We start from the raw sequence: 24,705 nt of genomic DNA, 5'->3' as shown, positions 1-24,705 counted from the left end.
CCCACTCCTGTCCCTCTCCTGTGCATATCTAGTTGATAGTTAATTAAAAGTTTGAAAGCAATGGGGGATGGAACAGGGTTAGCAGGAGGCATTGCTGTTCCCGGCATTGACTCATATGATGGTTCCTGCGACCTTGTGAGGCGAGTCTTGTTGTCACAGGGAAACCAGGCACAAAAGTCATGTGACTTGCCCAAGCTCATGCTGGCCATCAGAGGCAGAGCTGGGTTTTAAACACAGGCCTCGCTCACAACGAACTCCAGGCACATTCTGCTTCGTGAAGCTCTTTCCTGTGTGTTCGGGACAGGCTGCCCCATGGGGCTCGGCCTCAGGTGTCATTCTAGGTACTGGCGTACACTTGGACAGGTTTGTAGGGCGAGGGCCATATGGAGTCTTCGGCTAGGTGCGTACAGGGGAGTGGAGAGCAGAGTTATGGTGGAGTCAGAGCCCAACCAGAGGAAGGGCCGGGGCTGGGAGCCAGAGAGGTGGAGTAAGGGCTCAGTGCAGGCAAGTCAGGGAAGGCTTCCCGGAGGAGGAGAGGTTGTGGACCTGGGCGTTGATGGATGGATAGGAGATTTCTAGTTACACAGGGAAAAGAAGGCTGGGTGGCTTAGAGAAAGTGAAACAAAGACATTGAGACCTAGACAGGACCTAACAGAGGCGCAGAAAGGGAACAGAGAGAGGATCAGAGGGAGAAGAGATGAAGAAAGGCCTGGAGACAAACAGAGCCAGGGAGAAAGTGTTGGAGGAACTGAGACCCAGAGGAATGGAGATCCTCGGAGCAGAACCGGCAGGCGACAAGCGCGGGGGCCGCCCGGTCCCCCTGCGGGGGGAGGTCTGGAGGCGGGGAGCCGGGGCTCCTCGCCGGGCTCTTTAACACACCCCCGGCTGCGGCGCCCCCGCCCCATCAGGCGTCCGGGCCCCGCCCTCGCGCGCCGGCGCCACGTCAGGAGCTGTCCGCCCCCCGGTGCTGAAGCAAGATGGCTGGCGGCGGCCGGGCCCCGGCGTGAGCAGAGCGCGGGCTGCAGCCGCGAGATGCCCCGACCCGGCAGCCGCTGAGCCCGACCCCACCGAGCCGGCCTGGCTGCCCCCGGCCCGCCGGCGACTCCAGAGCCATGTCCCTGCTTTGCGTGGGAGGTAGGCGGGAGATGCGGGTTGGACCCCATGCGGGTGCGGGTTGCTCTCGGGGTCCGCGTGGATGCGGCTGGGCTCCTACCCGGTGACCGGAGCACACGCGGTTGGACTGCCGAGGGGCGAGTCCTAGTCTCTGCGGCAGCTCGCCTCGTGGGGCGATCCGTGTAAACGCGGCTCGGTTCTTCGGGGCTCCCAGTCGCCGCTGTTGGGGGGTCGTGTGGACGCGGGCGGGGCATCTGTGTAGGGGTCCATGTGGAGCGGGCCGGGCTGGGTAGTTTGAATCCTGCGGGACACTTGGAAGGAGTCTGGTCCTGTGGGTCGGGCTGCGGGTCCTCAGGGACGCCGACCAGGTTGGGCATTGGAGGGGAGTGGGTCCCCAAGCCCTGGAAATGTAAGGTTTGGGTGGGTGGCTTGGCCATCGGGACAGCAGAGAGTTCTAGGAAACCCTTAGTCCTGAACGTGAAGAGGATTGGGGGGAGGGGAGCCAGGGAGACCCCCCCCCCCCGGGTTCAGAGAGGGCTATGCTTGGGGGTCTGGGGTAGCTTCTCCCATTAACTCTTTGGCCGCCCAAATGGGGACTGGAGGACAGCGTGGGTGCCCTTTCCCTCCCCGCCCCCTCCAGACACCCCGAAAACGTACACAGTCTTCTCTGTAGGGAGCCGACCCCTTGGAAGAGCAGTGTGCCCCACAGACCGTCCGCCCTCGACCCCGACCCCTCTGGGTCCATCTTCACCTCACCCACGTTGGGCTGCAGGGAGGGAAGGAGACGTGGGGTGGGGAGCTATTTTGGGGCCAGAACGCCATCTGCACCGAGGCCCACGCCCAGGCCCACGCTCTACGTTGGGTGGGGGGAGGGAGAGAAACGTGGGAGACGCATGACCCCCGCTCAACACACCTTTGAGCCTGGGTTGGGGAGAGGCCAGTTCACCGTGGCCCAAGCGTCTGAGGCGCTCCTGCAGAGAACTCAGGCTCTGGGAGACCTTGGGCAGCCAGGTGGTCGTGGACTGGGATTGGGAACCCACAGAAGTCTGAACTCTGGCTTTTAAGGACTGGGGTTCGCGGCCTCCCGCGCCCACTTCAAGAAGACTGCGGTGGTGGAAGGAGTGTGTGGACCAAGCCTGAGATGCCAGGCTTCGGGAGACCTTGGGAACCGGGAGCGTGTATGTGTGTGCGTGTGTGTGCGCGCGTGCGTGCTGAACTCCGGCCGCCGCCTGGACCCCCGGGTGGGCAGGCCCTGAGCCCGGAGCCGCCCCCGCCACCCCTCCCCCGCAGCCCCTCCCCCCCCCCCGCCGCTCCATTCACAAACCCAGCCCCGCCCGCCCGCTCCCCGCCGCGGCTTCCCGTGTGCAAATAGGGTCGGGCCGCCGGCGTGGACGCGGGTGTTCTTAAAGGGACAGGGACCCCCTTTCTCTGAGCTGATTTTGGTCTGACGAGGTTGGGGTGGTGGGAGAAGGATCCCTAATATCAAAGGTCATCGCCTGCAGCCCCAGACCTCAAGGCCTATGGAGTTAGTGTCGTCGGGAAATTCAGGGGACCCCCGTGCCTCCCCACGGACGAGGTCTGAGAGAGGATGGGGAGGGGAAGGTGACTGTAAAGACCCATCTGGCTTTTTCCTTTCTCGAGTTGCCTGGCACTCGAGGGAGCGGCGTCGCGGGTGCTCCTGCTGACCCCCATGCCCCCTCGCACCCCCCTCGCCGGCTTGCCCGGTGGAGGGGGCGGGGATCTCACTCAACTCTGACGCAAACAGGAGGCTCGGCTGCGGGGGTGGTGTGACGTGGGGGGGCAGTGAGAGGGAGGAGGCTTCCAGAAAGGGAGGCCCGGGGGCAGGATTGTACTGGATTCTGTGGACTTTGTAGGAAGGGAGTCACCAGCAGAGTGGAGGGGTGATGATGGGAGGGGCAAGGTTGGGGCTGCCATGGGGGACGCAGAGCGCAGGCAGGGAGCACTGTACTGGAGGACCAGAAGCAGGGTGGGGTGGCTGGGGGGTGCTGGTGTTAAGCTCCATGGTGGGGGGCGAGGCCAGGAGGACTGGGGGAGAGAGGGGTGTGAGGTGGACTGGGCAAGAGGGGACCTAGGCTAGAAGGGGAGTCCATGGGGTCTGAGCTCATCCTTGGAGTTGAAGCACCTGCCCCTCCTCACCCAGGCTCACCTCACCTACACCCAATCTGATCAGGCTCATTCCTTGTGGACAGACACGCTCACCGGTACTCCCTGTAAACCCGTGCCTACATGAACACATACCTGTGGGTTTATGCGATCCAGTCTAATGCCACAGACAGGGTCCCCGAACTACAGATGTGTGTGTCTGGTGGCGCACAACTGGATGTATCCGAAGTTGATGTGTTCAGAATACACACAATCTCCTTACCACCTAACACCCAGACATGTATGCATATGCACCCATTAAGGTCCCAAGTCTCATGCAGTACACTTGTATACACATAAGCACATACCAAGGCCATATGTATACACACAGGACACTGCTTGCCCAGACATTTTGAATGGACAAATGACGGTACATACAAACACTCACTTAGGTGTGCAGGTACACACACAGGGGTGTGTGCATGCAAACACACAGGTGCATGTGTCACGAAGCTGCATGGCATGCACATACATGTACCAACCCGTGTGTGCTGCGAACTCATTATCCACAAGATGGCACATGCCAGCACGTCTCCACCTCCAGGCACGTGTGTCTAGACCCTGACCTGCACATAAACAGTCCCTTGTCCCTCTATACTTGCACACACACCTGCCTGTCCTGTTATGCAAGCAAACTCCTCCCTGCAGACACCCAAGCAAGCACAGGCAGATGCAAACTCTCCTGTGTGCACCCCAAGCCAGCAAACGGGAGGCTGCCCGCACAGGCCCCGGCTCTGCCCTCCTTCTCCCTTATCTGTGTGGAAACGCACGGCCACCCCTAGCCTACCTGCTAGCTGTTGGCAGTATCTGAGCTTGCCAATGGCAAATGCACCTGCTTCCTTTATGAAGCCACTTGTATTTACTTGATAAGAAGTCATTGAGCCTGTACTGTATATCAGGCACTGTTCTTGGTTCTGGGGACCCAGCCCCAGCCCTGGCCACTCTCCTAGTTGTTTGAGGTTGAAAGAGACGGGGAAGGGCTGAGGAGCTGAGAGAGGGTGTCCAGGACACTCTTCCTCCAGGAGGCTGCCTAGAACCCCACCCCTTACCATTTGCCTGAGTGTCAGAAGATGAGGGAAAGATAAACAGAAGGGAGATAGTGGCCGGGCGAAGGGAACAGCGTGGGCAAAAGCACGGTGGTCAGGATCAATTCCAGGCTTTCCTGTGTGCCTCATGGCATTTTGCACAGACCACAGGTTTTGAAGGGTCCATAAATATTTGATGAGTGAAGAAGGTGAACAAATCAGTGAATGTGTGTGAGGAAAGATCTGCCTCTCAACTAATAAGCAAAGAAGCCCTATCCACCCAGCATTTTGCAGGCATAGTGCTGAAAATTTTTATGCCCACTGCCCTCTTCACTCCTCAGCAGCCCCATTTTACAGATGAGCAAAACTGAGGCTCAGAGAGGTCTAGCAACTTGTCTAATGCCAGAGGCGGAGGTGAAAATAACTGACTCCCTAGCCTTTTGGGAGTGAGCTCCTCTCAGCCTCAGAACCTGGAAGACAGCCAAATTCCTTCCAGGGGTGAGAATCTGTCCGATTACCTTCTTCCCACATCAACTCAGTAAACCGGCATGTCACAATCTCCTCATTCATAGTGACTATTTTCCTCCTCTCTCCCAGGAAGTCTTTGCAGATCTCCCTCCTGGGCTGTCCCATCTGGGATACCACCCAGCCAGGGGCATCTGCCTGAGTCTTCACTCTCACTCTTCCTTTTCATTCCTCAGTATGCACATCTGTAGCATGGGCACACTAACAGCACCAGCGCCACCTGGGTTTGCCAGAATTCTCTAGTGAGAGGAGGCAGAGCCCTTTGGCATGATGCCTGGCCTATGGGAAGGCCCAATAAGTGTGAGCCAAAGAAACGGAAAATCAATGATGGGATTTTTATTAATGGAGCCTAAGAGCTTTCTGGAAAGCGGTCCATCAGTGCAGGACACTGTATTCAGACCTGAAGAGGGCTCCAAGAGGGGTCTCCAGGCTCTCGAGCAGGAGATACATTGGGGATACAAGAGCAGGGATGGGGTTTCAGCACCACGGACAGCGTCCATTTGGCCTGCAGGGCTGGTCTTAGCGCAAGTTAGCTGGAGGAGGAAATGACGTAGTGCCTTTGGTAAGCCACTATTTAATGAGCAGCTACTACTGTATACACTGGGCCTAATTCTTAGTGGTCCATGGTAAACAGCACAGGATCCCTGATCCTTGAGTTCTTGGCATGTTTGGTTTTTACATAGAGGCTCCAGCTTATTTCCTCCATTAGAGTCTGAGAGTCCTCACTTATTCTCTCCCCTGTGCAACACCAGCGGGGTCAACGTCCTTTCTCATAGAGCTCATCCATCTCCCGCTGAAATGTCTGCCAGCGACATCACACAAGAAACCATCAAATATCCTGGAATCTATTTCTGGATTCTTTCTGCTCCCCTACCCCCATGCCAAAGCCACCCTTGCAGTATGTCTACTCTGACACTCACGGAGCACATCAGGTGAGTGGGCTTTCAGACACTCCCCTCGATGGCTGGGTTCTCCCCTGCCCTTCACACTGCCCCCTCCCCTGGCAGGGCACGAACCAAGTGCCCCAAGACTGGAGTCCCCTTCAGTTAGAATTCAGGACCCTAGAATCCTCGAATCCGAGCCAAGGGCACGCTGAGAAACCAACCAAATAATAAAAACAGTCGTGACACTAGTACCAATAATAGTATTAATGGTGCTGTAATAATGAGGATGCAGAAGGGGACGAGAGAGCGAGAGGAAAGCAAAACCACCCAGCTCGGCCTCTCCCCATTTCCCAGATGCAGGCACTGAGGCCTCGAGCCCGCAGCGCGCGTGGGGATCCCGCAGGCTGAACCCCCGCTCCAGCCTCCCCAGGTTCGGGCCGCCAGCATCTGTAACCACGTTCATCAGCCCGGGCTGATGCGGCCCCGGAGACATCCGAGGCCGCACAGGCCACTGGCTGCGCATGACGCGGTGTCTCCACCCCCCCCCGCCCCCCACACCCGCCGTCAGAAGGCGACAGCGCCGGCGCCCCCCTTCCCCCACCTGGGCCGCTCCCGCCACCTCCCCGCCGTCGCGTCGCTCGCGCCCTCCGCGCCCACGTTATAAATAGCCTTGTGCCCGCTTGTGACTCGGCGCCCGCTGGGGAGGGCTGGCGCTTCCGCCCCGCTGACCCTCATCCAGCAACAGCGCCCGCCCGCCGTGTGAAGGTGGCGGGACGTGACCGCGAGGACGGCGCCTCTGGGGAGAGCGCGTACTGACCGGGAAAGACACAAGGACGATCGGTTCCTCCTCTGAGCCCCTCCCCGTCCAGACCACCCTCTCAAGCCCCGCCCCCGAGACCACCCTCCGCTCCTTCCCCTCCCCCAAGACCACCTCCTCTCCAAACCACGCCCCCGAGACTACGCTCCCCTCCCAGCCCCGCCCCCGAGGCCACCCTCCCTGTCCAGCCCCGCCCCCTTCTCGAGTCCCTCGGGGCTCTCGCGCTCCCTTCCCCTCCCAGACCCCTGTCCCCACGCTGGGCCGCCTTCGGTTCTCCCTGTTCTCTGAGACCCTTTTTCCCACTGAGGTTTCTCCTTTCCCCCTTGAGCCTCCCGAACGATGAGCAGATCTTGTCCTTGCCCTGGACCTTCTGCAGGGGGCCGAGGCCCGAGCTGGCCTCAGCCGGCAGGGCAGAGCCCTCCAGCAAGCCCCACTGCCTGAGGACCCTCCGCGGAGCCCTTCGCCCTCGGGGCGGAGCTGCGGGGAGGGGCCGGGCTGAGGTTGGAGGAAGCGGAGAGACGAGGGAGGAAGAGGGGACCAGAAAGCAGGAACGAGTGATGGGTGGAGAGAAAGACCAAGGAACAGGGAGCAGACCGAGTGACATGGTGGGCGCCAGGGCAGGACCCTCCGGGAGGAAAGAGACGGGGGGAGACAGGCAGACTGGCACACCAACGGCTCTGGGCTCCCCTGAGCCCGGCCCAGGGTCCGCAGAGCGGGCATAATCCAAGGAGCCGAAGGGTGGAGCTCCCGGGCCCTCGGACTCTCCCCCAGGGCCGGGCTCGCTCGCCCCCTGGAAGTGCCCCCGCCACGCCGCTCTCCCCGCCCCCTGCTCTGCCCCGCAGGGGTCTGTGGCTCTCTGCGTCTTGGCCTGCTGTCGCTGCTGTCCCGTCCTCCGCCTCCCCTCTTCCTCCCGCTTCCCCTTTCTCCTGGTCTCGGCGTGTGCTTTCCCAGCCTCGGTCTGGCGGCCTCCCTCCCGCCCCGCCCCTTTGGCAGAGCATCCCAGGTGTGGAGCAGCCTCTCCTCCAGGAGAAGAGGCTCAGGCTGGGCCCACTCCCGAGAGGCCGCTCAGCCCCAGGTGGGGCGATGAGTAGGAGAGCTCCCTGGGGTCTGGATGACAAGATTCATGAGGGGCCCGTGGGGCAGGGACTGAGGGAGCATGCAGCACATGCAGCCACATGCCTCCAGCCAGAAAGTGAGGACACAGGGACTGATACTGATTTTGGGGTGTGAGGGAAAGAAACAGCGATGAGGACAGAAAATAAATATAGGGGGAGGGAGGGAGGAAGAAAGAAGAGAGAGAACCAGAACTAGAAAAGCAGGAAGGGAGAGTAACACAAAGATGGAGGCCCAGAGAGGGGTATTCACTAGCCCAGGGTCACACAGCACTGAATCTGAACCCAGCTCTGTCTGACTTCCAGCAGAGCCAGTGCTCACCTCTCCCAAAGCCCAGTAGGGTTCCATCCACACTCTGCCTCCCAAGGGTGTGTGGTGGGTGAGATGCCCAATTCATTTGCTTTTAAAGCCTGGGCTTTCGAGTGGGGAGGTTGGTGCTGGCTTAGGAAAGCGCCCTCTCATTTGCTGACTCCTCTTCCGTTGACTCCTCTGCTGCAGGGGAACAAACTGTATTCACTGGCATGTGTCACGGCCACCCTGCTCCCCACCCTTGATGGAATCCTGTCTTCCTTGGCTTCAGTCAAGTGTTTTGTGAGACAGAAATTCAAGCGATGGGGACAGAGATACAAACCCAAGAGGCTGTGGCATTTGTCCATAGATTAAGGATTCTGTTTCTAGGAATTCATCCTGTCACGGCTTGAACACATACGTCAAGAGACGCGGGGGGCTGGGGTGTAGCTTAGTTGGTAGAGTGCTTGCCTCATGCACAAGGCCCTGGGTTCAATCCCCAGCACCACAAAATAAAGAGAGAGAGAGGGAGAAACATGGGAAGCCCGGCAGGGTGGCGCATGCCTGCAAACCCAGCGACTCTGGAGGCTGAGGCAGGAGGATCACAAGTTCAAAACCAGCCTCAGCAACTTAGCGAGGCCCTAAGGAACTCAGCGAGACCCTGCCTCTAAACAAAACATATAAAGAGCTGGGGATGTGGCTCAGTGGTTAAGCGCCCCTGATTTCAGTCCCTGGTACTAAAGAGACAGGGGTGGGGGGAGAAGAGAGGAAATCCTGAAGGTTTGGAACAGTGGGCGTGTGATGAGTTGGTCCGTGTGGGGACCCTCTCTAGGGTCGGGAGGACCTGGCTAGTGGATTCCCCAGGGGGGAGGGTCCCCACACACCGTTCCTCAGTTCCTTTGGTTGGGTCCAGGGTGCAGTCTCGTCTACCCACACGAAGACATGAATCAGAAAAGGAGGGGGAGATGGAGAAGGGAGAGGGATGTGGGTTCCGGTGGGGTGCAGGTTTGGGCAGGGGGTAGAGAGTGAACTGTCACCACAGTGAAAAAGCACAGAATGGAGTCGCCTGGTGGTCCAGCTTTCCCCGCCGCTGAGCCTAGAACATTTGCTAGCACAGACAGAGCTGGACGATGAGGGGGTTTCCTTGGGCTGGCAGCGGATGGGGCCTGGAGGTTGGCTGTCCTCCCACCCACCTCCTCCGCCCTGCCCGGAGGCAGTCAGTCCCGAGGGCTTCCTGGAGGAGGCGCCAGCTGCCACCTGCCCAGTTCCGTCTTGCTCCTCTTGCTCCCTTGCAGTGAAGGCACAACCCCGGGGGGGCGGGGCGGGGGCTGCTCCCACCAGCCCGTTTTCTCCGGCCTTAGGTCTGCTTGGGTGCATCTGTCTGATGACCTCTCTCTCTCTCTTCCCCACCTCCTTCTCCCTCTCCTCTCTCCTCCCGCTTCCCTGGCTTCGCCTCTTTTATCTTGTTTTGTCTTCCTGATTGATCTCTTGATACACCTCTTCTGTGATCTCCCCGCCACCTGCCTCTCTCCTGTCTCTACCTGTCCTTCTCCTGTGTCTCTCTGTGTCTGTCTCCCTCCTCTCTGCCTCTCCTGTGGCTCTGAATTGGGGGTCTCTGTCCCTGCTCCCTCCGCATCCCTCCCGGCCTCCCCTCCCTGTCTGTCTCTCTCCACAGTCAAAAAAGCCAAGTTCGATGGTGCCCAAGGTAAGCCCGCTCTTCCTGCCCTGTCCTGTCCTGTGCTGTCTGTCAGTCCGTCTCTTGGAAAGACTGGGAGGGGGTCGGGGTCCAGACTCAGACTTGGTCTCTGTGCCTGCTCGGCAGCGGGAGAGGCCGGGAGGGCGGAGCTGGGAGGGCAGGCCTTGGCCTGGGATCCCACCGTTGCCACGTGTCTCCGCCCTGGGGACCCTGCCCTGGGGACCCCCGCCCCAGGCCAGTGGGACTCACCCTGAGCCTGTGGCTTCCCGCGGCCTTGGGAGGCAGGGCCCGGCTGAGACCAGCTACAGATGAGGAGCTAGAGCCCAGGTCCAGAGGGACAAGGGAGTTCCTTAGTCAGTTTTGTCCCTTTCCTGGGACCTCAGTCTTGCCAGCCCAAACCAAAAGCTACTGGGCATGGTCCGTATGGAACCCGTATTGTGGGGAAGGAGCCCAGGCCCTTCAGGCTGGGCAAGGACTTTCCCCCGGGGTCACACCCCTGCCCCAGAGCGGGCCACACGTCCAGGTCCAGGTCTCCCTGATCTGACGCCTTCCCGGCCCCTGGCCTGTCATCGGAGGGGCCTGGGATGGTCGGGGAGGGCTGGCCAGGCCTGGAGCCCCTGCGGGGCAGCACGGGTCATCCAGAGCTGGGGAAGGGGCACCGAGCCCCGCGCTCCAGCGCTGACTGTGCTCTCACCGCCACAGAGAAATTCAACACGTACGTGACCCTGAAGGTGCAGAATGTGAAGAGCACGACGATCGCCGTGCGCGGCAGCCAGCCCAGCTGGGAGCAGGACTTCATGTTGTGAGTCTGCGCGTCCAGCACGCCACGCCCCCGGGGCGGGGCCTGGCACCAGCGCGCCCGACGGGTGCCTCATACCCCAGCCCCTGCGCAGCCAGCCCCTCTCCCCGGAGCTCGCCCAGAAGCAGCCTCCCTGTATCTCAGCAGCCACCAGCCAAGTCCCGGCTGCCCGCCCCAGCCTCCGCCCTGGCCTCCTGCTGCCGACCGCCTCCCGCAATCTGTTCTCCTTCAGGCAGCCAGGGGGATATTTTTAAAACTGCAAATCACATCCTGTCACTCCTAGGCTCCACACTTGTCCGTAGCTTGTCGACCTCAGAATAAAAGCCACACTCCTCCCCGCTGTCCCCGCCTGCGTCTCTCCATCTTCTCCTCTTCCACCTGTCCCAGCCACATGTTCCTCCCATAGGCCCAGGTTGGTCCTGCCCCAGGGCCTTTGCACTTGCGTTTCTCCCCCAAGCAGCTGGCTTGTCCTTTGGATTTCAGCTCATGTCCTCTCCAGGAAAACCCTTCCTGACTTCTGCCCCCAAGTTACAATTTTCAGAGTACTGTATCTTACCCAGGTCTCCCCGCCCATGACTTTTCTAGCCATTTCTATGATTTTTCACATTTCTGGCCACTGCCAGACTGAGTTCCAGGAGGGTGGGACCGGGTCGGTTCCTGTCCCCGCTGTGACCCCATGTCACAGGAATTGGAACATAGTAAGTGCTCAAGAACTATTTGTCTCATAACCAAATGAACTAACAGCCTGGCTGAGCCATTGATCTAGAGCCACCCAGAGCCACAGGCCCCCGCTTACAGAATGGGTCTGTTCTGATGCTGGCGGCGCTGCGCCCCTCGGAGGCTGCCTGCCTTGTTAAGTCAACCGCATGCACAACCCGCGAGGGGAGCTGCCACTGCCATCCCCATTTTACAGATGATGACATGGAGGCCCAGAGAAGTAAAGCCACCTGTTCAGCGTCACACAGCATGTGTGTGTCACAGCTGGGTTTGGCCCCAGGCTATGCCTGGAGCGGAGCCTGACTGAAGGGTCAGAGGCCCCAGCGATGAGGATCCCGAAGTGGAGGACCGGAAGGGGCAGGGGGGAGTCTGGGGATGGTGCGCTACGGGGCTGCGCGTCCCGGGTGTGGGCACATTTCCAGGGTGAGCCCTCAGGGAAAGGGCAAGCAAGTGGGCTTGTGCACGTGCTCGGGAGTGCCCCCACCTGGTAGAACGGGGTGACGCCGGCCAGGCTGGAGACGCGTGGAGTTGGCTGAGCACCTTCTTCACTCACCCGGCACTGTCAGGGTCTACCGGCTCACGCAGGGGCCCGGAAGACAGGTGTGGGAGAGGTGTAACACCTGTGCCGCCCCTTCCCTCCTGGCTTGCTTCTGGGACACTCAGAGCTAGTCCTTTCCCACCCCTGGCCTCAGTCTCCCCTCTGTCAAATGAAAAATAACATCTTGCCATCCCAGCTAGGATTGAAAAGGGGTTCATTTGCAGTGTGCTGTGTGTCTTCAGGCAAAGGAAACAACCTCTCTGAGCTCCCATTCTCTCCCTCCTGCTCCCTTGATACCCCATCTGCCCTTCCCACAGTGAGATTAACCGACTGGACTTGGGACTGACGGTGGAGGTGTGGAACAAGGGTCTCATCTGGGACACAATGGTGGGTACTGTGTGGATTCCACTACGTACCATCCGGCAATCCAATGAGGTGAGTGGTGGGTGGGCTGAAGGCTGAAGGCAGGAAAGGAGGAGTGCCAGAGGCTCGAGGCCTAAACAAGGTGGACATTTACTCTCTGTCCCCTGACAACATCTATGTAGACCTTTGGGGTTGTTAAGACAGTTAAAGTCACTGGGGCCCAAGTTCCTTTACCTTGTTGCTCTCCCGTGTGGCTTCTACCTTATGGTCCAAAGTGGCTGCTTGAGGCTCACCATTGTATCTGCATTCCAGCCAAGGAAAGGTAGTGATGGAGAGTACTCATCTACTTAGTTAAGGGCCCCTTTGGAAGCTGCTCACAGTGTTTTATGTACATCCAAATTGGCCAAAACTGAATTGTGGTTCCACATGGCTTCAAAGAATTCTGGGAAATGTAGTCTTAAGCTGTGCACCCTGATCCCGGCTAAGAATAGATTTCTATGGAGGAAGGAGAGGAGGGGGATGTGGGCACCTAGTGTCTGGTACCCCAGAAGGATCTTCCGGCCTGGAGCCCTGAACTGGCCCCCGCCCTGTCCCTTGGGAGCCTTCTGCATGGCACCTGCTCACTCTGCAGATTCCAGCCTCTGAGCCTCTGCAAATGCTGTTCCTGGGCCTCGAGCACCCTCCCTCCTGCTCCCCGCCAATCCCAGGGTTGCCCGCTCCAACACCTCCCGCTCCGGGAAGCCCTTCCCAGCATCCCTGGACCCTCAGCCCCCTCCCTCCCTCAGGGCTGGCCCTGACCTCAGGGGCCGGGTGCCCGAGTCCAGCTCTACCTCCCAGGACTGTGAGGGCTGCCGGGGTCAGACCGGTGGCTGGGACCCTGGGACCCTGGCACACGGGGTGTGACCCTGGCACAGAGCAGGTCCCACTTCAGTGATGGAAGGAACCAATGACCAGGGAGGAAGTGAATGTCATCATCCAGGGAAATGAGTCCCACAGGAAGCCTCGAGTGGCCCCCCAAGTGTGGGGGAGGCCTGGCCACGTGGGCAGCAGACAGAGGGCTCACTTAGGAGACGAGAACACCGGGGTGCAGAGTGGGCCCCGCTTGCTCCCGGGGCCGTGTCCCTGAATCACACGGGAACAGTCTCGTCCTCTCTGGGTGCTTTCTCCTCGGACGGTGGGAGGGCCAGGGCTTCTGTGTGAAGTCAGAGTCCCCAGGCCCCTCGTGACAGAGCTGTGCCATGCCTGCCTACTCTCCTGCTCCTCTCTCTGGGTCCTGGGCTCTGGGTTTCCCTGAGCCGCCACGTGGCTCTGGACGAGACCCTCCCTATCTGTCAGTTTCCCTGCTGGAAAGTGGGGCAGGACCCTCGCCCTCCAGGTAGGGGTGAGGTGGCTGAGGGGCATCTTGTGAGGGCAGGGGGCCCCTGGGAGACTCGACCCCCCATCTAACTGCCCCCACAACCCCAGGAGGGCCCTGGAGAGTGGCTGACACTGGACTCCCAGGCCATCATGGCGGACAGTGAGATCTGCGGCACCAAGGACCCCACCTTCCACCGCATCCTGCTGGACACGCGCTTCGAACTGCCCCTGGGTGAGTCCGGCTTCTGGACCCCTTGCCAGTCCAGGAGGATGACCGCGTGCTAGTGGGCCCAGCCGGCCCTCCGTGCTGAGGACACGGTCCCCTGCCCAAGCACACCCTGTCCCCTCAGGTCACCCGTGAGTGGCAGATGCCGCCGACCCTCCCTGGGGGCTCAGGTCCGGGCGGTCCTGGCTGGTCCTCGGGGGGCCTTGGGCTGCAAGGGGCCGGCGGGAGCCAGGGAGCAGGGAGGCCCTCAGCCTGGGCCTCACCAGCTCTGCCCGCAGACATCCCGGAGGAGGAGGCGCGCTACTGGGCCAAGAAGCTGGAGCAGCTGAACGCCATGCGGGACCAGGATGAGGTGCGCCCCCCTCGCCACCTCCGGCCCCTCCTGGCTGCCCTTCCCTGCGTCTGCGCTCAGAGTGCAGCCGGGCAGCACGGCCCAGTTGAGAGGCAAAGTGCGGCAGGGACTGACCCTCCCTCCCCTCCGCCCTGGTCCTCTGGGCGAGGGAGGGGGCGGGAGGTGGGCAGGAGAGGGCAGGACAGAGGACCTTCTGGCCCCTGAGCGCCCTCTCGCCCTCCCCTCAGTTCTCCTTCCATGATGAGCAGGACAAGCCGCTGCCCGTGCCCAGCAGCCAGTGCTGTGAGTACCTCCCGGCCGCCGTCCCGACACCCATGTGACCCAGACCTTCCCTTCCCGCCCAGCCCTCCTGACGAGAGGGCCACTCCCCTGCAGAAGCCGAGTCCTAGGGTGCACAGTGTCCCCGATGGGGAAAGAGAAGTGACGCGGGGCTTGGGCCTGAGTCCTGTCCTGCTGTGTGGTCACAGGCACGCGCCCATGTCCCTCCCTGACCCTTAGGGTCCTCCTCTTAGGAACGGGCATCCGACAGGCCTCCTCTGAGGGCTGAGGAGGGACCCAGGACATCAGAGGCACAGCCGCTTGCAGACCCTTTAGCTCCACTCTTCAGACTCTGGATGGGGACCCGGAGCTCATTTGAAAATTATGCTGGGGCCACCAGACCCCAGGCCACCAGCTGTTAGGTGGGGTGTCCCCACAGCCACACCTGCCCGTCCCAGGGCCGCGGCTCTTTCCCGACCAGCTTTCTTAAATGACCCTGGAGCCTGTGAGGCAAGATGTCCTGCCCCAGGTCACACTGGTGGCAAGCGCTGCAGCCAGGACTCGAGCCAGGTCTGAAGGACCTGCCTCCACTGCCTCCGGTGGCATCGCGGAGCCCTGCCCGCTGCCCTCCCTGGGGCGGGAGGTGAAAGGTGCTGCTGTCCCCAGAGACCTAAAGCTCATCTCCACCGTCCCCTTCCTCAGGGCTCCCGGCACCCTTGGCCCTCTGGAGTGGGACAAAGTGACAGACCATGTGGCCCCAGGGCGGAGCCCCCACCTGCTCCCTGCCACTCTGCAACCCCTTCTCCCTTCCATCTGCCCCCCACCTCCCTTCCTCCCCTCTCGGTCTCCCCCGCATCCACCTGTCCCCCCATGTGCCCAGGAGGGTGGCAAAGGAGTCTGGAGGGTGGAGAGCCCAGGGACTGCAGAGGGGACCGCACCCCCAGCCTGGCTTGGCTTGGGTTGGGGAAATGGAGCCACCGCCCCAAATTCACCTGGCGCCTCCCCTGGGAGTGTTTCCTCACCCCTCTTTCCCAGAGGAGGAAGTCACGAACTGAGCAGAGGAGCCAGGATTCCAGAGGGATTTCCTCTGAGGTGACAAGTACTGGGGATAAAGAGGGGATGTGGTTCTTTCCCTGACCCTGTTGCTCAGAGGCTGTATGACTTTGGGCTGTTCACTGACCCTTTCTGATTAAAAAACAAAACAAAACAAAACAAAAACAGCAAAATGATGGAAACCACCCAACAGGGCGCTTGGAAGCCTAGGGTTCCCAAGATCATGTGCTTTGCTTGTCCGTGAACTGGGAGGAGGGAAGAGGAGGGGAGCCCTGGCCCCAGACTTCAGAGTCTGCAAACCCTGGATCCAAAAGCCCCCTTTTGTTACTTCCTGGCTGAGTACAGGGCAGGATGGGGAGCTGGAAGAGGCTGCCAAGGAAGCAGATGGCAGCCATGAGGGGGATCCCCGGGGCCTGGGCAGGGAGGACCCGGGGAGAGCAAGGGGGATAAGGGAGCTCCTCCCCCCGCCCCCCATTATCATCTCTGCCCCTTCTCTTTGTAGGCAACTGGAATTATTTTGGCTGGGGTGAACAGAGTAAGTAACCCTTGACCGAATGGAGGCCCACGGGGAGGCGGGCATCTTGGTGACCCCGAGGTCCCCCACCCCCCCACGCAGGGAATGGGAAGCCGAGACGCGGGGCTCAGAGGGCTGACAAGACCCTCTCCTGCGCCCTCCGGCCCTGTTCATGAACACTAGTCTTGGGGTCACGCTCTGTGTGGTGGGGAGCGGGCATGGCCACTGGGCTGCGGACACCCGGCAGGGAGGGCTGGACATTTAGTCGGAGGCATGTGGAGGCTGGCCTATCTCCAACGGGCACTAGGAAACCCTCCTCTTGTCCCCATGTATAATCCATCCCTCTCCTCCCCTGTCTCCTGTCTTCCTTCACCTGGAACTAGCCCCACGCCACTCACAGGGCTGCCACTCACAGGGCTGCGAGAGGGAGGGAGGGAGGGCCCTCCGAGAGCCGCCCAGGCCACGCCCCTCCGCCTACAACGCCACGCCCCTCACGCCCCTTCACGCCCTTCCGCCACACCACGCCCCTCCGCCCACAACGCCACGCCCCTCACGCCCCTTCACGCCCTTCGCCACACCACGCCCCTCCGCCCACAACGCCACGCCCCTGCCACCCTATCACGCCCCCTCCGCCTGCCTGCTGGGGAAGGAGGGGAGACCCCCCTCCCAGGCAGACGCCCAGTTTTTTTCTTCCTAGGAAGTGCTTCCTTTGCTTCCAGTCCTTCCTTTGTAAAAATCTCTGTTATCCGCCCCTGGGAAGCCCCGTCCCCTTCCCCACATCCTGGCACCTGCCTTGCTCCAGGCCTGGGGGACCGTCTGCAAACCTTGATCCAGGAGAATTTCTCTAAAGCCTGTTGGGTAGAGGTCAGGGTAGCCCTGGTGGGCGCTGGGCGGACGAGGACGGCCTGGGGACTGTCACCCAGCCACATACCAAGAATTCCCTCAAAAGCAAAGGCATTTTTGGTTAAAAACCATTCTGGCTAAAACTGGTCATTGGGTCAAATAGGGAAGATACTTGAGCCCAGAGCAGACAGTACCAAAATGAAAGCCGCTGAAAATTTCTCAGCCAGAAGCAGGGAATTTGGACACAAGGCATTTGGTAAAAAAACAAGACTGGGCAAAAGCAAAGAGTCCAGGTGAAAACAATTTGCCCCTCAAAAACAGAGTTTGTCAGAAAAAAATAAATAATTTGATAAGCATGCACAGAGCCGCCTGTGACTTGGCTGCAGTATGTCAGCCTGGTCCAGGACAATTGGGTAGGAAGAATGTCAATTTGTCCAAAGACTAAAAACTCAGGTAATTGGATGGGAAAGGAGATGGTCAGAGGGACATTTTGGTGACCTCAACAAATTGGTCAGTGTTTCATGGAGGATGGCCCAGCTTTCCGAACTCCCACCTCAGGCCTTGATGACGTTACAGTGGCACCTGACCTGACGCCCACCAGTAAGTCAGTCATGAGAACTCGAGGTAAACTGGTCTCACCTCTGCCGAGAGCGTCAGAGCCGATGGTGTCCAGAGCATCAAGCAGTGGTCGTGTAACACGGCCAGGATAAAAGATCCATAGGTCACAGTCCTCCCAGTCTAATGTCAAAACCAGAGTCACCTTGCTAAGGCCAGCCTTGCTACTGCAATGAATTGAAGATTTTTCAGAAGGTAAAATAACTCAGGGAACATATCAAAATAGCTTTCTATGTCTAAGTATGGAATTAATTAATTAATTTTGGGGGATATCAGCAATTGAACCCAGGGGCGCTTAACCCCTGAGCCACATCTCCAGCCCTTTTTTATATTTTATTTAGAGACAGGGTCTCAATAAGTTGCTAAGACTGGCTTTGAACTCTGGATCATCCTGCCTCAGCCTCCCAAGCTGCTGGGATTACAGGCCTGCGCCACCACGCCCTGTTGGAATTAATTTTTTAATAGTTCACTTCATCAAAAAATTGACTCCTTTTATAAAAATACTTTATTAGTTGTTGATGAGTTTTTATTTATTTATTTGCATGTGGTGCTGAGGATAGAACCCAGCACCTCACACATGCTAGGCAAGTGCTCTAGCGCTGAGCCACAACCCCAGCCCCTGACTCATTTTTTAAACATATAAAACATATGCATTTGCTAAAAAAAGATTTAGATAAAATAACAATGTAAGAAAAATATGTGAACATCTGGCAACTGAAATGCTTAGAGACGGACTCGGGAGCACCCGCTGGTGCATAAAATTGCTGGCACCCCACGGCGGCTCAGCCAGGGTTTCGGTGTTTCTTGCAGCCGCTGACTTTCCAGCCCCGTGTTGATTTCTGAACACAGGGAGCCTCTCGGCCCTGCCAGACTCACTTATTTGATGCTGCTGTTGACAATCACATTTCCTTCCTTTAATGCAGCAAGAGCCTAAAGGTCCCAGTCACTGGTCAGAGATTCTGGGACCTGGGATTCTCCCCGACACATGCACTTACCCTCACTTTTCTGGTTTTCTACATCAGCTATGTTTTGCTTTACTTTCAAACTAAACAGAACTTGCCAGGCGCGGTGGCACAGGCCTCTAATCCCAGCGGCTCGGGAGCTGAGGCAGGAGGATACTGAGTTCACAGCCAGCCTCAGCGAAAGTGAGGCGCCAAGTAACTCAGTGAGACCCTGTCTCTAAATAAAATACAAAATAGGGCTGGGGATGTGGCTCAGTGGCTGAGAGTCCCTGAGTTCAATCCCTGGTACCAATAAATAAATAAACAAACAAACAAAAAACCCCATAATTTTATCATTCTTCTGAATTATAAAAGTAACTTGTACATTACTGAAATAAAAACTTCCTAGAAGGCACAGAAAGGAATAGAGAAGAAAATGTTTGAATCTTAATTATTCTACTACCCGGGTGTGTAGCTTTAAAATTAGAATTTTCTTTTTTTAGAATTTAGAAAATAAACTGTTTTCTTTTTACTAAGGAGACCAACCAACCCAATATATGCTTTAATTGTTACTAAACACCAGCTGCTGGGCGAGTCGCCCTCCAGCTCGGGGCTGGGGCTGTGGTGGTCTTGTTGACCTAAGGCCGGAACCCTGAGGGAGCCCGGACCTCTTCCAGCAACCTCCCAGCTCTGGCGGGGGCAGGTTCAGGCCTGGGGCCCTCCTCCTCCCATACCAGGTAATCTCTCAGGGTTAAGGGGCATTTGCTCCACTCGATCTCCCTGCAGTTTCCCTCCGAGTGTAACTTCTTTTAAGGGAAACGAGCTGCCTGATGGGGAAAAAACTTCCCATCTCATTTTTCAGAGAGCCTGAACTTTGACGAAGTTCATTCTTCTGTTTGTGCTGAAGGACACCCTCTAAATTATCCCTGTCTTCTTCAAATTATAGGACCTACCCAGACTCTAGGTCTAGTGTGACCGGAATGAGTCAAAGTAAAGTTTTCACCTCCCTTATTCTATAGCCAATGCCTCTATTAACATAACCCATAATCCTTCAAGCATTATGAAAAAAGATTCTCTTCTTGGGTTAGCAGTCAATGAAGACCCCGTAAGTCTGGGAGACTGCATTGACCCCATGTGTGCTCTCTCTCTCCTCACCCTCCCCATTTACCTACTCTTTCTTCCAGACGATGACCCTGACAGTGCAGTGGATGATCGAGACAGTGACTACCGCAGTGAGACAAGCAACAGCATCCCACCGCCCTATTACACTACGTCACAGCCCAATGCCTCAGTCCACCAGTATTCCGTCCGTCCACCGCCTCTGGGGTCCCGGGAATCTTATAGCGACTCTATGCACAGTTATGAGGAATTCTCGGAGGCGCGGGTGCTCAGGTAGCTGCCGCGGAGTGTGGGAGGGGCCTGCTGTCCCTGGGAGCGGGGGCGGTGCGGGAGGCGCTGAGGTGGAGAAGTGGGTCTTGCCTTCTTGTGGGCATTGGATGGAACTCTTGCTTTGCCAAGTTGCAAGAAAGTCCCTGAGTTTCATAAAAGGCTATTTGCTTTGACTGAAGTGAGAGGGACGGATAGGCCCCGGGAGATTTCCTGGACATATGGGACCTCGGTGGCATTCCCTATAAAGGCCACTGGTCCCTGCGTACTGTGTGACTGGGCTGAGGAGAGTGGATGGAGGAAGAGGCAAGGACTAACCCGTGTGTGAGGTGAGGCGCAGTGAGGGCCCAGCCAGCAGCCGGCCCCGCCCCTCCTCCCGTGGCCCCGCCCTTCCCCGGGGCCACGCCCCTCACCCCGGGGCCCTGCCCTTCCCTCCCCAGGGCCCAGCCCTGTGTTCCCCCAGCAAGACTCCGGTGCAGTTGGAATGGAAAGTTAGCCCTATATCTTTAGTCCGGGAGCAAAGAACTCATTTCAGGTACAAAATGTAGGGCTGCCAGCCAGGCATGGTGGTGCACACCTGTAGTCTCAGGGACTGCCGGGGCTCAGGCGGGAGGAGCTCAGGTTCAAGGCCAGCTTCAGCACCTTGGAGAGACCCTGCCTCGAAAGAAAAAATAAAAAGGACTGGGGATGTGGTCAGGGGTTAAGCACCCCTGTCTTCAATCCCCCATCTCTCTCTCTCTCTCTCTCACACACACACACACAGAGAAAAAAAAATAAGGGATTCCAAAAAGTCAGTCATTCAGATAAATAATATTTTAGTGTTTTTATGTATACATATAATACATCTATCTATAACTATATAATGTTTATATAATATAAATTATACCTATGAATATATTCTATATTCTATATATATATATATATATTTTTTTAATTGTGTGTGTGTGTGTGTGTGTATGCATAGTGCTAGGGATCAAAACCAGGGCTTCATGCCTGCTAGGCAAGGGCTCTATCACTGAGCTCCACCCCAGTCCTTAGTGGAATATTTTGATAGATCAGTGGATTTTTAAAAAATAAAACAGCTAGGCGTTGTGGTGCACAGATGTGGTCCCAGCAACTCTGGAGGCTGAGGCAGGAGGATCACGAGTTCAAAGCTAGCCTCAGCAACTTAGCAAGACCCTAAGCAACAAGTGAGACCCTGTCTCTAAATAAAATATATAAAAGGACTGGGAGGTGTTCAGTGGTTAAGTACCCACAGGCTCAACCCCAGGTATACCCCCCTTCCAAATTTTCTTTATAAAATCAAGTAGAACAACATTGCAGGCCCTCTGCGTAGCAGACATCTTTCCAGTGTGCAGGAACCACATACAGCTGGTGGTTACCACAGAATAATTCCCATTTTTGCAGGAAGCTTTATTAGAAAGCAGCGTAGAGGACTTACACAAAATACAATGTGAAAGAAAACCTTTCTAAGCTTCCTACTGAATCTTTAGCATTAAAGATTTCTTTGCAAATATGGAACAATTTTATTTTTGAAGTTTCCTATATTTTGCATAGGACACTAGAAACAAACCATGTCTAGTTTACAGAAGGATCATTCTAGAAGAAACTTTTTAAAAGCTGGGGCACGTGCTCTAGTCTGTTTATATTTGAAGGTCCAAGGAAATGGAAGGATATGCTCATGTCTCGCTTTCGGTGTTGGAAGCGGGGGTCAAATCACACCTGCCTGGTTTTCTCTGGCGGTCTTTCCACAAACCCTACCTGCGGGGGCCCATCTGTGCTCTCCAGCCAAGCACAAAACCCTAGATCTCTCTTTATTTGTATTCGTAACTTTTCCAACTCTCTTCAGAAGCACTTCTGTCTCTCTCAGTTCCCCCTACCATTTTTGCATCCAGTGTCTCTTTAAAGTTTTGTCCCCTTACTGGCACCAGCTCTACCTTATGCAATTATTGGAACAAAGTTTCAGTGCACTGGAAGCAAGCAGCTCAGAGGAAAATGAGACACTAAACATTAATAAAATATTAACTCTTCACGAAGAAGGAAGTCTTATCTCAGAGGACACAAAGCAAGGTAGTCATTCGACCCTGGTGTTATCCACAGAAGTTCTGGGAAGTGTGTTTGCCTGGAAATATTTTCCTTAGAGGGAAAACGAATTCTCTGAGATGCTTATTCCATTGGGTGGGGGTGCACAGTGCCCCTTGCCATCTCTGTGAATGTCCTTGAGGCTGGAAAGCATAGGAGGTGGATTGTGCCCATCTTACAGGTGGGGAAACTGAGGCTCACAGGGCAGGAGTGAGTTGCTCATGGCTCTAGGCTGCTATGCATGGGGCTGATCTCCCGCTGGGCTCTGGCCTGTGCAGCAGGCTTGACCTTCACCTTGTAACTTGTGTGCGGGGTCATTTCACATCCTTCTCTGGCCTGATGTGTGTCCATCTGTCCTTGGTGGAGTCTGTCTATTGTGTAAATTTCTGGGAAGGCATGGGGGTGTAGAGCGGGAGAGAGGAGACCCCCAACCCACGCTTGGTGAAGGAGACTTTCCCAAAGGGGAAATGGACGCAGATGCAGAAATCGCCTGCGTCCCCCAGAGCGACTCAAGTCACCCTTCTAGGCCACCCTGGCTGATGCTGGTCAGGGCTCAGCAGGAGGGAGGCACAGGGCGGGACGTTCTTGCTGTGTGCGAAGGCAGGGAGGGTTCCTGGAGGCGGGTGCGTGGGTCACCCTCGAAGGATGAACGAGGCATGGGGGGGGGGAATTCCAGGAGCAGGAGCAGCGGCTCCGGCTGGAAGGGTGATTGGGAGGAATCAGGCCAGAGTCCCTCGGTGGCTCCTTCAAGATCGACGGACCTGGGAGGCACCTGAGTGGCTCAGCCTCCACTGTCAGAGCCTGGGCTGGGAGAAGTCTTGGGGACCACTGAGTCCCACCCCTCGGTTTGGGAAGAAGCATCGAAGCCTGTCAAACCAGTTATATGGCATCCACATTTGCCTGTGGACAAGCTGGGAGCCCAGCCCCAGCTTGTTACCCGGAATGCGCGAAGGTGGACTTTGAGGCACCCACCAGCAGAGGGCGCCCTAGTCCTTCAGCGCCAGCTAATGGCCGCTGCTCCCGCAGCCTCTCTGGCGCCACAAGGGGTGAGTGCCACAAGGTCAGGCGCTCGAAAGCAACTAATCTAGCTAGACATAATCTAGCGAACAAGCACTTGAGGGAGAACCCCCTATTATAATTAATAAAGCATCCCCAGGACTAGGGAAGGGGGTCCTCAGCGCTGAGACTGGAAGCAGTGTTTAAGATGGGGGCCAATGACGTTCACTGAAGACTGAAGTCTGTTGGGAGGTGGGTGGTGAGCCCTGGGCTAGCCTCCTTTCCTAGGGCAGGGACAGATGATTTTCCCTGGTCATGCAGAGGAGGATCCAGGGTGCATCTAAGGAGCATATAGTGGGGACCAGACCTGGCCAGTGGGTGGGGACGCTGTCCCAAGGAAGTGGACACTTCAGTGGGTACTGAAGAATGAGTAGGAGCTTACTAGATAAAGCCAGCAAGGAAGGGTGTTCCTGGCATGGGGCACAGCCAGTGCAAAGGCCCTGTGGTGGGCATAAGTTGAGGGTGTTGAAGGAACAGCGAGGAGGCTGGAGTGGAGGAGGTGGGGAAACAGAGGGAATTAGGAGTGGGAGGAGGCTGTGGAGCTCGGACCACATGAGACTGAGCACAGGTTTTATTGCAAGGTACTAGGGAGCCATGGTGGGATTTACAACAAGGGAGGGATTGATTTTATAGTTCTAATAACCCCTGTGTGACTCTCATGCGAAGCAGGGTTTTTTGGGGATAAGAGTAGATGTTGGGACAGAGTCTAGACCCAGGCCGTAGGAAGTGGATGCATTTCCTATGCTTCATTTTTGTTTTTGCGGTGCTGGGGTGGAATGCAGGGCCTCATGCATGCAAGACAAGTGCTTGGGCCACTACCTGACTGCAGTGAGGGTTGTGGATGGCGAGAGACAGGGAGGGAGGCCCCAGGTCCTGGTGAATTAGGAGGGATTCATGGTGGGAGGACACAGGAGGCCCAGGCTGAGGATGGGGACACCAAGAGCCAAGTGTGTCCACATCCGAGTTCCAGAAGCACCAGGTGTGCATGGAGGCTGTGGTGAGGAACCGATCCAGGGCCCCCAGCACCTGAGTAGCATCCTCCGGAAGCGCAGAAGCCCTAGAGCTACAGAGCAGACATAACTTAATGACGTCACGCGGCTCAGTGGCAGAATGCTCACCCAGGCCAGGCCCTGGGTTCATCCCCAGCCCCAGAAAAAAAGAAAGAAAGGTAATAAATATCCATCTAGTGTATTGCCTGCCCTTCTACCCAGATGTAAAGGCGCAAGAGCAGGATTGGGGTCTTTTTTGTTCACAGCTGTGTTTCTTGGTGCTTACTGTGTGCATGCCAGGCCCCGCCCACAGCTGCATGCACACAGTAGGTGTTCAATTGATGCAGAGTGAACGCCTGGGTGATGATGGGGCCCAGGGGTCAGCAGTGGGACATCCCAGCCCTGAGTCCCATCCCATCCCATGTCCCATCCCGCAGCCCCACAGGAAGCAGCCGCTACGCCTCCTCCGGGGAGCTGAGCCAGGGCAGCTCGCAGCTGAGCGAGGACTTCGACCCGGATGAGCAGAGCCTGCAGGGCTCAGAGCTGGAGGACGAGCGGGACCGGGACTCCTATCACTCCTGCCACAGCTCCGTGAGCTATCACAAAGACTCTCCGCGCTGGGACCAGGATGAGGAGGAGCTGGACGAGGAGCTGGACGAGGAGCTGGAGGAGGAGCTGGAGGAGGACCTGGAGGAGGACCTGGAGGATGAGGAGCTGCCCGAGGAGGAGGAGGAAGAAGAGGAGGCAGAAGAGGAGGAGGAGGTGCCCGATGACCTGGGCAGCTATGCCCAGCAAGAGCCAGCCATTGCGGAGCCCAAAGACTTCAAGCGCATCAGCCACCCGCCAGCTGCTGCCCAGGAGGAGGCCTTGCCCGCCGAGGTCCCCGACGTGCCCAAGGCGACCTCCAAGCCACCCACACCTGAAGAGTTGCCTGGAGCTGAGCGGGCGCCTGAGCCCGAGCCCCCCAAGGCTGAGGAGAGGTAACAGAGGGGC

General features: G+C 57.5%; 1 protein-coding gene across 7 annotated transcripts in view; it reads left to right on the top strand.

Annotated features, from left to right (window-relative positions):
- The first annotated feature begins 301 nt into the window (after positions 1–301).
- The window catches only part of Unc13a (unc-13 homolog A), a 63,189-nt gene continuing 38,785 nt past the window's right edge, over positions 302–24,705 (top strand). For 5 of the 7 annotated variants that reach the window (XM_047531679.1, XM_047531678.1, XM_047531677.1 and 2 more), the window contains exons 1-10: positions 973–1,134; positions 9,604–9,633; positions 10,327–10,426; positions 11,996–12,113; positions 13,506–13,629; positions 13,902–13,975; positions 14,203–14,257; positions 15,789–15,821; positions 19,384–19,591; positions 24,150–24,692. In XM_047531679.1, coding sequence (XP_047387635.1) covers positions 1,113–1,134; positions 9,604–9,633; positions 10,327–10,426; positions 11,996–12,113; positions 13,506–13,629; positions 13,902–13,975; positions 14,203–14,257; positions 15,789–15,821; positions 19,384–19,591; positions 24,150–24,692 — 1,307 coding nt within the window. In that variant the 5' untranslated portion in view covers positions 973–1,112. Of the gene's footprint in view, positions 364–972; positions 1,135–5,649; positions 5,759–9,603; positions 9,634–10,326; positions 10,427–11,995; positions 12,114–13,505; positions 13,630–13,901; positions 13,976–14,202; positions 14,258–15,788; positions 15,822–19,383; positions 19,592–24,149; positions 24,693–24,705 lie in introns of those variants that run through there. The other 2 variants (XM_047531681.1, XM_047531680.1) reach the window with 2 other exon arrangements.

Source organism: Sciurus carolinensis, chromosome 17 (assembly GCF_902686445.1).
Source record: "Sciurus carolinensis chromosome 17, mSciCar1.2, whole genome shotgun sequence".
Classification (NCBI taxonomy): Eukaryota; Metazoa; Chordata; class Mammalia; order Rodentia; family Sciuridae; genus Sciurus; species Sciurus carolinensis.
Note: the sequence above shows the minus strand (reverse complement) of the source record. Positions and strands in the feature narration are given on the sequence as shown.